Source organism: Aethalodelphis obliquidens, unplaced genomic scaffold, assembly GCF_003676395.1.
Source record: "Aethalodelphis obliquidens isolate GAN/ISIS:26980383/991018 unplaced genomic scaffold, ASM367639v1 scaffold8, whole genome shotgun sequence".
Classification (NCBI taxonomy): Eukaryota; Metazoa; Chordata; class Mammalia; order Artiodactyla; family Delphinidae; genus Aethalodelphis; species Aethalodelphis obliquidens.
In genome coordinates this window covers 18,777,579-18,793,323 of record NW_020837952.1, presented here as the reverse complement: position 1 = coordinate 18,793,323, position 15,745 = coordinate 18,777,579, and the positions used below count along the sequence as shown (strand labels likewise).

Sequence of the window (15,745 nt, the reverse complement as noted above, 5' to 3'; positions counted from 1 at the left end):
GCCTGTGCTCCACAACGGGAGAGGCCACAACAGTGAGAGGCCCGCGTACTGCAAAAAAAGAAAAAAAAAACATGGAAATCTTCACAAAGAGTAGGCACTGAACAAATGTAATTTGACTGCAGAATGAAAATGTATTTCATCATTGAACCACGACTGTAATAACAACCTCCAACTGGTCTTCCTGCATTTAGTGTTGCTTCCCTCCTTGCTGTCTCTGCTGCCAACCCCAGCTCACACACGCACGTGCACATGCACACATCCACACATGCATGCAGTGTTTTCTTTCTTGCCACCAGAGTAACTTTTCTAAAAGCAAATCTGGCCATGCCCTCCTAATGTCATGACTCTTCTTTGGCTTCCTAAATCCTGTAGAATCAAGTCTGGATTTCTTAATATGGTGTATGGTTCTTTGTGTGCTGAGTTTATCATTGTTGAACAACACTCTCTTAGTTTATGCTTCAGCCATTCCAAACTTAATAGGCACCAGGACACCCCACACCATTTCTTCCCTCCAAGCCTGTGTGTATGTTGGTCCATCTGTGCAACTTTCATGTTTCAAGATCAGTCTACTGTATAGTGAAGCCTTCCCTTGTACCTCCACAGATGTGGGCGCTGTCTTTGTGTTCTCATTGAGTTTAGTACAAAAACCCCATACCCCACGTTGGCCTTCATGTCCATCTCTGCACCGTCGTTCCTTGAGAGCATTTCATTTCATTTCATCTGTGTCTTCAGTGCCTTCATTCAGGGCCTGGCATACAGTAGGCGTACATATAGCCAAGCGCTGGGTTAGGTGGTGTCCAAAGTCAGAAAAATAAATGAATAAGCAAACACACACACAAATAAAATAAGATTTTTGCTTTCAATGAGTTCTAATAAGGCAACAAGAGACAAGCAGATAAGGAAAATACAGGGCTATGATAACATAACCGCACTGTGCCGTGGGAGTTTTGAGAAAGAGGAGGTCCCTTCATGCTTCAGAGAGACCAGGAGAAAGGTCAACATGAGCTTAAACACCCAGACCCCTCCCCAGCCCTCCCTGCATGTGACTCTGAAGGGGCTCCCTTTTGTACATCAAACCAAACTCCATGCCCATAGTTCAAGCCCCTCACAGACTGACTTCCACACATCTTGCTCTGGACAATTCTTCTTTAAAATTTTAAAAGACCATTAGATTAATTTATTCTGCTTCCCATAAGCTTTCAGTGAATAAAATAAGCATTTCGCCCTGTTGCTTTATTCTGAGTTTAAATGCCATTCTGAAGGCTTTAGGAGGATGGCAGCTTAGTGAGTCAGCCAGCTTTGCAGACCAAGAGAAGCTCACCATACCAAAAACTTAATTCAACTCAAGTATTTGGGGGTCCTCCAACACACCTCAGACTGGTGAAGGCAAGGAGCTTAGCCTGAATGCCTGTCACAGAACGATTAGCCCTCAATAGACCATAGGTCTGTATTGCATTTGAATAATGAAAGTATTTGATGATCAAAATATGATATTTTCTTATAAAATTCTGGGAATCTAAAAATCTAGGCAATCTAGAATCTAGAAACTATTATATTACAGGAGACTGGGAAGTATTTTAATTGGATATAAGGAGCATTTCATCAGGGACTGGTGTATTGTTTGAGCGTTTTGTTCTGGCACTTGTAGAATGGGCCCAGTGGTACCCTCTGATCGGAAGCTCTAACTGCAGACAGGAGAGAGCCGTCTGCAGTGTGCACAGGCCCTCAGAGGGAGCTTCAGACACATACAGTCCCAGAGGCGCCGCAAAAGCATTTGTTGATAGTTGTTTAAGCTGATAGGTATTCTGTGAGTTTTCCCACTTCTTTATTCATCATTTGTGGTAAATGTGTAGTAACAGCTTATGCCTCAACCCATTCTTTCACATTTCTATCTCCAAATTATAGCTCTGTTATGGTAACATGTTTATTACCAGAACAAAAAAAGGAATATTGGTATTTTGGGTTTTCATCCTTTACATGGATTACAGAACAAGGTGAATGCTGTCTCAAAGCATCTCTTCCTACACTTTTATTAATTACTTTTAGGGAAGGGTGTGTTTTTTGTTGTTGCCATTTCTTTATTTGCTTGATTTTATTTAAATCAGAAACGACTCTTGGGAAACAAAGACAATTACCAAATAGAGATTTCCTTTCGCTTATTCATCTATTTTTATTTCAAATTTAAGTTTCTTGAGAGACAAAGACATTATTTCTTTTATATATTTATATATGGTACCTAGAACATTGGAGGACCTCAAATATTATTTTATAATAAGATGCTCCTAAAAATTAAAAACCAGACTTCCTCTTGCCTAATAAGTTAAATCTCAGGGAAATAAAATTAAATGCATTGTTTTAGTTTCTATTTTTAGATGTTTTTACAAACTTAAATGTCTATTGAAGCAGTAATTTTGCAATGATAGTGAAAAAAAAATGATTTAGGATTTTGTTGTTGTTCAGTTGCAAATTACCACAGTTTCATAGGTCTTATGTTTCAAAGGAGGAAGTTACCTTCTTTAAATAACAGGACAATATACTGACTGATACTTTCATGGCATGTTTACAAAGAGAAAAAAATCATACCAAATAAATATAATCATAATCCACGAGTTTAGTGATTGTTCCTTTAAACATTAGCCAGCAGTCTAAAGAATTATATAGTCCTAGCCATACAGTGCCGAGGAGGAATGCAATTAATGTTAACATGGGTCAGATCTCTCAGACCGAATTGTTTACCTTGTGCATGATACAGTGGGAGTTTGGCATTTATCTAACAAAACCATATTGTTGTAGGATACAATTCACTTATCTGCCTAAATCAATTAATTAACCAGCTAATTTATAACATTTCCACTTTATTCTTATTCTTTGTGCTCCATCTCTCTAAAGAGATGTAGCTCTGAAAGTCTCTGTATCATCTCTCCCAGCATTTGGGGTCAGAATTGGTTTTAATAAAAAGAAAAGAAAAGAAAACTCTAGCATATCAAATTATTAAACAGGATATAGAGAAGCCATTGCTATCGGTACCGGAAACTGCCCAAATTTTATACAATCAAACAAAACAAAACCCAGCAGCTTCTTTCACTGCCACAAAGCTAAAGGGAAAGTGATATTGTTGTGACATAAGACGTTAAGATGATACAGTGCATTGGTTTGACCCAGCCATGGAGCCTCTGAATTATTGAACCTTCAGTCCCGTCAAAATGTAAAAGGAATGGGCTTCCTTGGTGGCGCAGTGGTTGAGAGTCCGCCTGCCGATGCAGGGCACACAGGTTTGTGCCCCGGTCCGGGAAGATCCCACATGCCGCGGAGCGGTTGGGCCCGTGAGCCATGGCCTCTGAGCCTGTGTGTCCAGAGCCTGTGCCCCACAACGGGAAAGGCCACAATAGTGAGAGGCCCGCGTACCGCAAAAAAAAAAAAAGAAAAAAAATGTGAAAGGCATCACATTAACCTTATACAAAGGTTAGATTGGAGATTCTTGTGAATTACAATCTTATGACTTGTGGGATCTTAACTACAAACTTTTCCATTTATTACCCTGCCCTTATCAAGGTTTTTAGATCTCTGTACAAATATAGTAGTGCTCAGCAGGGCTAGCATGACTCAGAAGGAAATCTATTTACCAAGAAAGTGCAGTGGCTAAGTTCTAGGAGTTCAAAACATGTGTCTTTCTAAGTGCTGGCGGGGGATGGAGGGGTGGGAGGTTAATTCCTCCATCATTACTGCTTTGGTTAAAAGAGAAAACAAAATAGATTTGTCTTAAGCAGAAAGGAACCTGTTGGTATTCCAGGAGGTGTGGAACTATAGTAGGAAAAACAAGAAAGGAACCAAATCAGGTTAGGAACACAAAATCTCTTTCCACCCACCTAACCACTCCTTTTTTAATCCAAATTTTACATGAACTAAAGCTCAGATTCTCACACTTAAATTTGACAAGTTTATGCTACCTACTTGAAGGCTTAAGTGGCTTGCTTTTATAGCAAGCAATAGATGCTATTTATTTGCCTGCAAAAAAACTCATTTCCATATTTATACTTGATTTCTACAAGAGTTTTCTCTTAGTTTCCAGCTATGTGTACAGAGACATAGGAATAAAATATGATCTGGCTAAGGTCAATGAGTAAAAGACACGTTGTCACTTGACCCCATGATTTCCTTTTCAGGACATATTGGTTTCTACTCATTTCATCCAGCAAGTATTTTCAGATTCTCCATCAACTTACCATTTATGTATTTTAAAAACATGCATAAATCATTTCTTGCATCTATAAATGTGTCTATGTCTTAAAGAAGGCAAGATATTACAGTGAGCATATCTATATTTTACAAGCAAAGGAAATGGAAACAGCTACTTCAAGCAATAGAAGTCTTCCTCACATAGTTATTGTAACCACAATTGAACTCAGAGATCCTTTCCATTCTGTTTTGTTCAACTCCCCACCAAGACTCGCTTGAGTTTCAGGATAAAAGTTTTCATAAAATATTTTTCAAGGCAAATATTTCTTTTTGTCTAGTTTACAAATGTGGAATGCATTTTATTGTTTTTAAGTCTTGAAAAATAATTAACAATGATTTCCAGGTTCAGACACCTACAAGTACAGGTTTTGCTGAAGGCCTTTTTTTTTTTCTTTTTGAGACAACTACTATTTATTTCTCATGATTCTGTAGGTTGACTAGGATCAGCTGGGTGGTTCTTCTTTTCCACATAGTATAGGCTGAAGTCATCCCAGGGGTTACATTAAGCTGGGAATTCATCTGACGCTGGAATGTGCAAGACGACCTCTCATTCTCCAGGGCCACTCTCCATGTGGCCTTTCATCATTCACTATCATGCTTCTCAAGGCTTTCTTAATCATTAGAGACATCTCAACCAAAAGGGGAAAAAGCAGACTCCAACAAAATATAATTTTAGATGAGTGGGAGCATTTGACTTGATCTAGCCTTTATATTTTTTTCCTAATTGTGGACCATTTGGTTTCAAGCTCAATTTTCTTTAACCATAAATCTATAAATTTCACTGAATTATTAAATTTCATTGCCTTATTATAAGATGTGATTTTAGTAGATGTGATTTTTTAAAAAGAATGGGTAAAATAAAACTAAACCACTCATTCACATGTTATTCATGCTTTTTCTCTACCCTTCCACCCTTCAAATAGTAAGCTAAGTAAATAAACAAAGAGAGAAATAAATTAAAGTAAAACTATTTTCCCTTATAGTGCCAAATAATTCTGGACATTCTGGTGTTCCCTGTTGCTTTAAATAAAATATAAAACCCTAACAATTTATGTGGTTAAAGTGGTACATTAATCAGATTTTGACAAAATAGACTGCATTTTTAAAAAAAAGATTTCATAAAAGAAAACAAAAAAAGGCAATGATGCCGACATTGTTGCTCTATTTATTGATGCATCATGAGATTTTGTTTGCACCTGTTTCACTTCTGTTTAAAAGCAGAGAGCAGTATTACAGCACGTAAAGCAGGGTGTTGATGTTATGGGAGGAGCCTGAAAGCAGAGCAAGGAGAGCTTCATAAACAATTTCCTCAGCACAGAAAAGAACAGAACTCTCTCACCTGTGAACCAGGTAGTTTCCAAGAGAGACCCTGAGGGACACTCACAAAGCCTAAGGCCCTATGTGCCATGTCGGGCATGCTTGCTCCTGTACAGGAGATAAAATAGCGTCTTAACCTATAAGAACGGCAATCCAATGTCTTAGATCAGATTGAGAAGCAGCTCTGGCAGCGGGGGATGTAGGTGTGTTCTACACTGAATGGAATCAAGCTAAAAATATGTTTAGTGTCTGATAAGAACGCCAGTCTCCTCAAGCTCTCATTTAACATCGGACTTTCTGTTTTGCTTTCAAAGAAAAATGTTTTACAAGGGCAGCATGAAGCGGACAAAATCTGGAGCAAAGAAGGATTTTATGCTGTTGTCATTTTTCTCAGCATATTTGTTATTATAGTAACGTGTTTGATGGTAAGTTTGCTTCTTTATATATTTTATCCTTTACTGAGCCCACTGCTTAATATTATTCGATATATTGCCATTCAAAAGAATGTTGAAAAGACTGAGAACAGAAGCAAGACTATGACCCTGATAGGTTGGAAATATTTCACATCTGACAGCAGAGTGATAGCTAAAAGAAAACCTACGGAATTATGGATTCTGACCTGCAGAATAAGGCTGTAATTGCACTGAGGCTTTTCGTAACTTGATCAACCCTGAGAACGAAGTTTTAGAAAGTGATTTACCGAGGTCAGTGGAATCCTCAAAGCCATTTAAGTCTCATGGGTACACTTTGGACTTGCTTTATTTCTTCTTTTATATTATCTTTGTGAAACTTGGGAAAAATTTTATAAAGAAATATGTCTTGGGGCAAGCTTACTTCTTAATGAGTAAAAATAAGGTTTTCTTATTTTTAAAGGGCCTTGAAAGTAATATATGAAATTCCAGGCATGAAAAGGAGATGATTATCGGCTAAAGGGCTAAACAATCCATAATCAACTAATTTTTTAGGTGAATGAATAACATAAAAGTATGAAAGAATACACTGCAAATAGCTCTGTAAATTACAAATTATAGATATGAAGACTTTAAAAGTGTATTTCATATTAAAAACATAGAACCCCAAATAAACCTAAACACACTAGACTAGGCAGTGCTCTTTGGTACTGAATGAGTTAACAGTTACCTTTCTAATAGAATGATAAGATTTTCCTATTCTTTTGAAAATTCTGTGATATAACTTAAAATATTTGAAGTTTGCAGATGGGTTTTAATATCTTTTCTTCCTGTGTGCTATGTTCTTTTTAATTTTGCACATTTTTAAAAACATTCCTTCCTTAGTTTTTAACAGCCCCCCCCCAAAGACATCATGCTAATTATTCTTCCCACAAGCAACAGTGTTGCGAAGTGTCTTAATGGATTTTGTTTATTTCTGCTCCTCCTCCTGGAAGAGGTTTATGTTAGAAAGGTTAGGGCTCCGTTTGGAAAACAGAGGCTGAGTGGGTCTCAACTTGAAGGATATAAAACAATTAAGGCCTTGAATAGCGTGAAGATGGGCATATTTCCTAGAATCTAAAATACAGAAAGTAGCAAGCTCCCATGCACTCTGAAGTTTCTATTATCATGAATTTAGAGGCATCTCCTATGGGCCAGGCACTAAGAGAGAAGATTTCTAAAAATTGTGACAGTATCAACAAAAGAATAATTTAAGATTTTTATATCTTAAATAGTGGAGATTAAGGGTAAAGAATTTTAATGAAAGTTGGAGGTTTTATGGAAATTTTGGCAGAGACCCCTGGGCATTTTTTAGGTAGAGAGGGTGTGGTTCCTTGTTATGGTTCATTGTGTTTTAAAATATGTGGTTCTTCTTTTTTAAATAAAGGAAATCTCAAGTGTTGTCCTCCCTCTCATAAGTCACAATTAGGGTATTTTTCTGCTTGGAACGTTGGAAGGAAGGGGAGGATAGAAAGGGATACAGAGTGATAAAAATAGAGATTATTCAGGGAGTAAATACTTACAATTCAGAAGAGCAAAGGCAAGGAGGAAAGTGGGAAAGCAGATTCCGGAGCAGCTGGTGAGTCCTAGAGGGCTGAGAGAGACAGAGCAGAGCAACCGTTCACTTGTTAGATATGCTCCAGATTCTGCATCTCCAGCTCAGGGAGCGCCCCTGTATCCACCATGACTGGATGAACTCCTGCCTGACATACTGATCGCAAGTAGTAACAGGACTTGTAGTAGCCACACCCTCAACTACCTGGGGCCAGGGAACAACTAACGCTTCCTTTCCCAGTGTCTGCAAAACATCCATGTAAAATTCAAAAATCTAAATAAGGCTACTCCAAAGTTACTAGAACAAACTGAGAAAGGAATGTTTCAGAAGTGTGAAGGTGATTGCTCCCTACTGGGCTGGTAGGTAGATTCATCCATTCATTCAATCCAGGAATTCCTGCAGAGGGCTCTCTGTGAGCCTGTTGTTGGCCCTGTGGACAAAGGAAGGAACAAGACAGATGAGGTCCCTGTGTTCATGAGTCCTATAGTCCAGAGGGGTACCCAGACAATAATTACATGAACATTTTAAAAAATCAAGTAGTGACCGTATTCTGTGATTCTGAGTATATGACATTCTGCCAGAGGCAAAACTATAGAGACAGTAAAAAGATCAGTGGTTGCCAGAAGCTGTGGGATGAATAGTTGGACTTTTAGGGCAGTGAGACTATTCTGTATGATACTGTAATGGTGCGTGCATGACATTAGGGATTTGTCAAAACCCATAGAATGTACAACACGGAGAGTGAGCCCTAATCCACATTCTAGACTTCATTAATGATAGCATATCAGTGTAGGCTCAAGAGTAACAAGTACGCCATGCGAATGCAGGACGTTAATGACAGGGAACGCTGCTGAGGGAGCTATGGGAGAGGCGGTATATGAGAACTCTGTGCTCTCTGCTCAGTTTTTCTGTAAACCTAAAACTGCTTTTAAAAAATAAAGTTTATTAATTTTGTAGAAACTCAGAAGCCTTAAGGGCCATGAAGAGATGATAGTGAGCTGAAGCAATAGGTAGTGGAGCAATCGGAGACATCTGAGACATACGAACATGTAGGGAAGGGGCTCCCTGGCAGAGGATACGGCAGGTGGGGCAGCTGGGCCTCGCTGGTTTCCAGGAGAAGGCTGTAAGCTGAGTGTTTTAGGCAGAGCTTTGATGTGATCTGATTTGTATATTTTAAAAGATTGTGGTCTCTGTTGGTGGCAAGTGGTTGGGGACAGAGCTTGGGGTGAAGTGTGGGAGTAGGAGGACCCTTCTGGCAGCTACTGTATTAGCCTGATGTGAAATATGATGGCGGCCCAGAGTAGAGGGTGGTGGTGTAGATGGAGAGGGGTGAAGGATGGAGATTTATCTGCAGGTGGAACTGACAGGACTTGCTGTGTACTGATTCTCTGGGAGGAAGAAAGAGAAAAATGAAGGGTGACTCCTACATTATTTGACTGACTACCTGGATGGGTGGTGCTTCCATTTCCTGGGAGAGGAATGCATTGGAGATGGCGAGTAGTGAGAGAGAAGAAACACATTTTGATTTGTATTCCAACAGTTCTTGAATAAATAAAAGTAGTAGAATGATATATTTCAAACACTCTCTTACTTTTTAAAGTGAAAGAGTCACTTTAAAAATAACAGGGGGGGCTTCCCTAGTGGCGCAGTGCTTGAGAGTCTGCCTGCCGATGCAGGAGACACAGGTTCGTGCCCCGGTCCGGGAAGATCCCACATGCTGCGGAGCGGCTGGGCCCGTGAGCCACGGCCGCTGGGCCTGTGCATCTGGAGCCTCTGCTCCACAACAGTGAAAGGCCCGCGTACTGCAAAAAAGAAATAAAATAAAATAACAGGGGAACCAGTAGTACAGAAAGGAATTAATATTGATGGAAAAATAAATACTACCTGATAGACAGGATTAAGATGAAGTTATATTTATCTGATACAGCTTAACCACTGACAAGTAAACAGTTCACATTTAAGGACTAGTCAAATGTGATTCTCTAAAATAAGCTTATCTTTGTACTTGTTCAAATGTTTTTGATACTGATCTTGATTTAAAGTAAGTTTTTCCTTGGATCTCTCAGTAATAGTTATACTATCACTTTTGTGATTTTCAAACAAGTATATTCTGGTTTCTGTTTCCCATAATTTTGTTGATTCCATGGCAAAGGAAAAGATATCACTCAGAAATTTCCCTCTGGCATTAATTATGTTTATGAAAGATCGAATGCCATTATTTGTGTCCAAGGCTTTCTCATATCATAGAAATGAAAAGCATGTGGTTTTATTATGAAATTATATAGGTGAATTGCTGTCATGGAGGATTATGTGCTCTGTAACAATAACATAAGCCTTGGCAAATTTTTTGAAATGTGGCATATTATTTACTTTCCTTAAAACTTAAGAAAAAATGTGTGTTGCCAGGCATAAAATTAGACATGCATGACATTTTCAAATGTGTGACTTATTTAGCACCTCTCAAATGTGAATGTAGAGTGGGTGGTGCAACAAATAGACAGATACAATTTTCCAAGAAAAAATGTGGGGCAGCTTCCAATCCATTCAGTCTGCTTTAGGTGGAGGAATATATTGCTAAGAAGAATTAGTCCCTAAGTTGGAATAAATAATAGAAAGAACACCATTTATCAACTACATAAGATCTTCAGTGCACTTAGAGGTTTATTAACAAGTGAAAAGGTATTTATGGAATGTAGGTAGAGCTGTCTATAAACCAGATCGCTACTGAAAAGCAATTTTAGAAAACACATAAAAAAGAGCTGTTTGGGTCAATAAAAGCTCTGGCTTGTTAGACCCATAGAAGAGCCATTCATGTGTCATCCGAAGAGTTTCTCTAGTCATGGTCTTGGTAGCTGAGGCAGGAGACTCTTTATCAGACTACCTACTACAGCCCAAGCATCACAAAGAAAATGCATGTCAAAGGTGGACATAAATAGCCATACTTTTCTAATATGTTATATATAATTCCTAGGGATTGAGGAAAATGGGACTAGATTCCTAGCTGAAACGCTTTGTTTACAGAACCATTTACCAAAGTAGGCATGTCTCAAACTAATTTTCAATTTTTTTCTGGTTAATAAAAACCATTTAGCTCAAAATAGAACCCTCTCGATAGTAAGAAAAATAATAATAACAGTAATAACGATTATTTTCTTCCATTTACTGCCATTTACTGGTACTAAATTTACTGCCATTTACTGGTACTAAATTTACTGCCTGGTACTAAACAATGTATTTTTAAAACCACTTTACTGACATACAAAAAGCTGTACATGTTTAATGTAAACAACTCGAGTTTGGAGATAAGCACACACCCATAAAACCATCACCACAATCTATGTCATGAACATATATATCACCTCCAAAAGTTTCCTCCTGCCCTCTTTATTTATTATTATTATTTTGTGTTGTGATAAGAGCACTTAACGTAAGATCTATCCTCTTAGCGAACTTTTAAGTATACAATACAGTATTATTAATTATAGGCCCTATGTATAAACACTTAATGTATTTTAGTTTCCTAATTTTACTGAAGAGGAAACCAAGAATCAGAGAAGATAAGTGACTTGACCAAGAACAAGCAGTGGGTGGGTATATGTGTGTGGGTGTCTGAAGGGAGGCATTGGCATTCGAACCCAAGTCTATCTGGATTAAAAGGCTGGGCTCTTTACCACGATCTCATGTATAAAGGAGTCACACTGTTAGTTTCTTCCAGTCCTGTCACACTATCTTGTGAACATCTGTTTCTGGCCACAAAGGGGTCCAGGAATAAATGGGAATGCCTGTGTTAATCAGAGACATTCAACCCAGACAGAGGTGATAAGTGTGTACCACACCATACCTGCTGTTGACACATCTCTGTTTTTGCACCTAGTATCTGGTACTGGACATCATTTTTACCCATCTTTCTCTTCTGGAGGCCAATGAACTCCCAAAAGCGAGGATTGTGTGCTATCTTTGCATCCACAATGTTGTTTCTGGAACGTAGTAGCAATGGATTCACATTTAAACTAAAAGAAATGAATGAATGAACTATTTCAGAACTACCTATAAACTACTGCAAAGGACAAATGCTATGACTGTTAGTTGGTGGCATCATTTTGAGATTTGAACATATTTTAATCCAAACAGATGTTTTGTGTGTTACCCACCTATGTGTTTTTTTATTGAAATATATTTGACATATAACATTGTGTAAATTTAAGGTGTACCACTTAATAAGATTTTTTAAATGAAAATTATAAGCTGCAAAATAACTTTATAGGATTTTTTTTTAGCTTCCTCTCATTACTGTGTTTCTCTGGTTCTCTTCTTCCTGCTATTATTTTTTTCTCTTGCTATAGTTTTGAGTTTTACAGATCCTTTCTTTCAATATTCCATTCTCTTTCTTTTTTCAAATTACCAAGTGACTCTATTGCATCCCAAGATTGAAACAAGAAGCTCTTAAAGGGAAAGTCAAAAATATTGACTTGTGGGCTTCCCTGGTGGCACAGTGGTTGAGAGTCCGCCTGCCGATGCAGGGGACACGGGTTCGTGCCCCGACCCGGGAAGATCCCACATGCCGCGGAGCGGCTGGGCCCGTGGGCCATGGCCGCTGAGCCTGCGCATCCGGAGCCTGTGCTCCGCAGCGGGAGAGGCCACAACAGTGAGAGGCCCGCGTACGGCAAAAAAAAAAAAAAATATATATATATATATATATATATATATATATGTATATATATAGACTTGCCATTCCTATGGCAGCTTTTAGGTTGAGTTTGGAAACAAAGTGCATTCATATAGAGAAACATGCATATGGTATATTCCAGATCTTTATCTGTGCAGAGAAAAATTTCTGACATCACTTTTCCAGAGGCTTTGGAAAAGAGGTTGGGAAGAAAGCTGTGGGGATTTAGAAGACACAATAGAGTAGAATGGTTACAGGCATAAGTCAGGAAGCCCAGATCCTAGACTTCATTTCTAACCTACCATAAATTATTCAGCCGCTCTGGGTTTAAATGTGAAGTGAAGAGATTATACCAGATTATTTTTAAGGTCCCTTATGCCAGTTTCTCAACAGCAGCACTGCTGACACTTTGGACTGGCTAATTCTGTCGGGGGGAAAGGGGCTGTCCTGTGTATTGTAGGGTACTTAGCATTTTCTCCAGCCTCTGCCCGCTAGATGCCAGTAGCACCCTGCACACACCCCAGTACCACAACCAAAAAAGGTCTCCAGACGTTGCCAAATGTCCCCTGAAGGGCAAAATCCCTGCCGGTTGAGAAACACTCGGTTAGAGCTTAATTCCATGACAACTGCTCTATTGCCAAGTAGCAACCTCTCCAATTCTTTCCACATTTTGTCAGACAGCCCAAATCTCTCTGCTTAGAAACACTGTATATTCTCCAAGTTCTGCTTTTCCCTAATTAAAGATGTATAAATCAGTTTTTACACGTACTACCTAGATATAGATTTAAAAATTGACCTCTAGGGCTTCCCTGGTGGCGCAGTGGTTGAGAGTCCACCTGCCGATGCAGGGGACACGGGTTCGTGTCCCGGTCCGGGAAGATCCCACATGCCGCGGAGTGGCTGGGCCCGTGAGCCATGGCCACTGAGCCTGCGCGTCTGGAGCCTGTGCTCCGCAACAGGAGAGGCCACAACAGTGAGAGGCCCGTGTAACGCAAAAAAAAAAAAAAAAAATTGACCTCTAAACAGATAAAGTAAACAGATGACTGTAAAATATGTGGCAAAGGTTCTCCATCAAGAACATAAGCTCACGAATGGTAAAGAAGGACTTTGGACTTGAACTAGTTTGACACTAACATCATCATAAAAGTCACCTGTCAGGAAATAGGGAGAAGGTAAACATTTTCTTGGCTTTCTCATTTCCATTTTTGAAATATGCTTCTCCAAAACCCAAATGTAAACAGGCAAGTGAGTGTTTTATTTACATATTATAGTTAGATGTGAAAAACTTAGAATATACAATATATGCATTATCTTCTATTAAATATATTTTTGTAAAGTTACAGATATGTCTGTTTTTCTCATTCAGGAAAATAACTTGCTTACAATTAAAAAAATAAAAAGCTGTCCCACCTTAAATTCTAATTACCTCATCTTTTTAGTAATTAGGTATTTAGCTTAACACAGATGTGTCATCTGATTGATATTGTTCTAGTGTTGTTTTTGTTTGTGCAGAATGGCGGCAAATTGCCTTTTGAGGGTTATAGAAACTGAAAAGAAGCAGTAAGTTGGAAAAAACCTCCCCATCCTTAGGCATTATGCACGGGGTAAGGGTATTCATCTTCATATTTTAATATGTATATCTAGTTACACCTTATATGTTCATAGAGTCCTTTTCCTTAAAGAGAGCTTTCAATGTACAAAAGATATACTCAGATTTGGTGCTGTTGAAACCCAGTGGTGAGAATCACATCGGCAGACGATGTGATTTCAGTCAATCTTTAAGAAGGATGGTGTGGTGAAGAGCATGTAAGGGGTGGGAAGTGATCAGGCCTGTGAGGCAGAGCTGCCTTTGAGTTTGGCTCTGCCACGGCTAACTGCTGACTTTGGACCAGCAGCTAAACGTTATTTAGCTAGACTGCAATTTCTTTAATGTATAATTAGGTCAGAAGGACCTCTAGTGACCGCTCTAACTCCCATTCCCTCTGTATCCCTAACTAAAAAGTCACTTAACATACATTCATCCCTATTTTTTATTTCTCTGCCTTCCTCAAACTTCTTTACTGTTACCACAACCTGAGATGTTGGAACTGAGACATAATTAAATTTCATTTTCATTCTGTGTTTAAATAATTCCAGAGCTCCCTTTCATATTACAATTTCTACGTCTTCAGTTCTTTTTTCTGAGTCATATTTCTCATGATTTTGAGTAAAATTTTTCAAGAAAAGTAGACAGGTAATATATTTTCTGAGATGCTGTGTATCTGAGAAATTCTTTCTGTTGGCTTTATTCACATGAACATCAATTTATCTAGGTACGGGGTTCATGCATCCTCAGTAATGTTCGTTTTTTCTCAAGTCACAAAAATTGCTCGATTTTCTTCTCACATTTACTCTTCTTTCAATTGACACACTTAAAAAAAAATAAAACTAAGAACTTTTTTCATTCCATATCCCTAAATTCCATAAGAACAGGGTACACTCTATTCTGTTCACAACGGAATACCCTGTACCTCACACAAGGCATAACGTAAGTGGGCACTGAAAAATAGTTTTGAATGACCTGCTTCCCTCTCATTTATTCTTGTTTATTATTTACCATGACTCTTCTCTGACATCCATATCCCGTCTTTTCTCTTGTTTTCATCTTCATTTGTTTATCCTTTGCTATAAATTCCAGGCAGTCTCTCAACTTTGCCATATCCACCACTGACTGTATTTTCTGCATTGTCAGCTCTGTTCTTTATTGCTTAAAAGAAGATTTACACCCTGCTGCTGAGTTTTCAGTTCTTTGAATTCTTTTCTTCTTAATCTCAGTCTGATACCTTCTCATCTTAGATTGTTGTGTTTTTATTTCATCCTGATTCTTTTTTTTATAATCATATTTTGTCACATAGACTGTTCTTTACCAATATATTCTGAGAATACTGGACAAATATTTTCTAAAATTTTCCTGAAATAAATTCTCATCAGTGCTCATCCTTTAACAAGAAAAAATATATATTTCAATCTTATATATTTTCAATAGATTTCAAATATAGAGGTGACTAGAATTTAAAGGCAATTGGAAAGAAAAAATTAGCCTCAAGTCTAGTTAGAGTAAATGTGGTTGACAAGTGCCAGGACTGCCCTCTCCCCTAATATAAGTCATTCAGCTAATGGACTCCAGAAATTAAACAGGGGAGTTTGATTGGCCTAAGGTTTTTTACAATGCTGCTGTCATCAGTGCTGTAATTGCAGATTACAGGTTGAGTCACCACTTCATGTGAATAACTTATCAAATCACCTCCCTGAGAACAGACTTGAAGAAACACAAGGACATCTACTCTCTGTAGGAACTGGAGTAAAGGAGTTATTATCAAGAAAAGAGAAAAAATACGAAATCATTACACGGTACATCTTAAACGTGTACAATATTACATGTCAATTATATCTTAATAAAACTGAAAAAATAAAATATATTAAAAATATATAAAAATATAACAGTTAATAAGTATTTTTAAAAGAAAGGAGAGAAAGGTGTGT

At 38.1% G+C, this 15,745-nt stretch overlaps 1 protein-coding gene across 3 annotated transcripts in view; it reads left to right on the top strand.

Annotated features, from left to right (window-relative positions):
- The window catches only part of PTPRR (protein tyrosine phosphatase receptor type R), a 254,691-nt gene that overhangs the window by 142,151 nt on the left and 96,795 nt on the right, over positions 1-15,745 (top strand). For all 3 annotated transcript variants that reach the window (XM_027107025.1, XM_027107027.1, XM_027107026.1), the window contains one exon: positions 5,868-5,978. In XM_027107025.1, the coding sequence (XP_026962826.1) occupies positions 5,868-5,978 (111 nt within the window). The remainder of the gene's footprint in view (positions 1-5,867; positions 5,979-15,745) is intronic.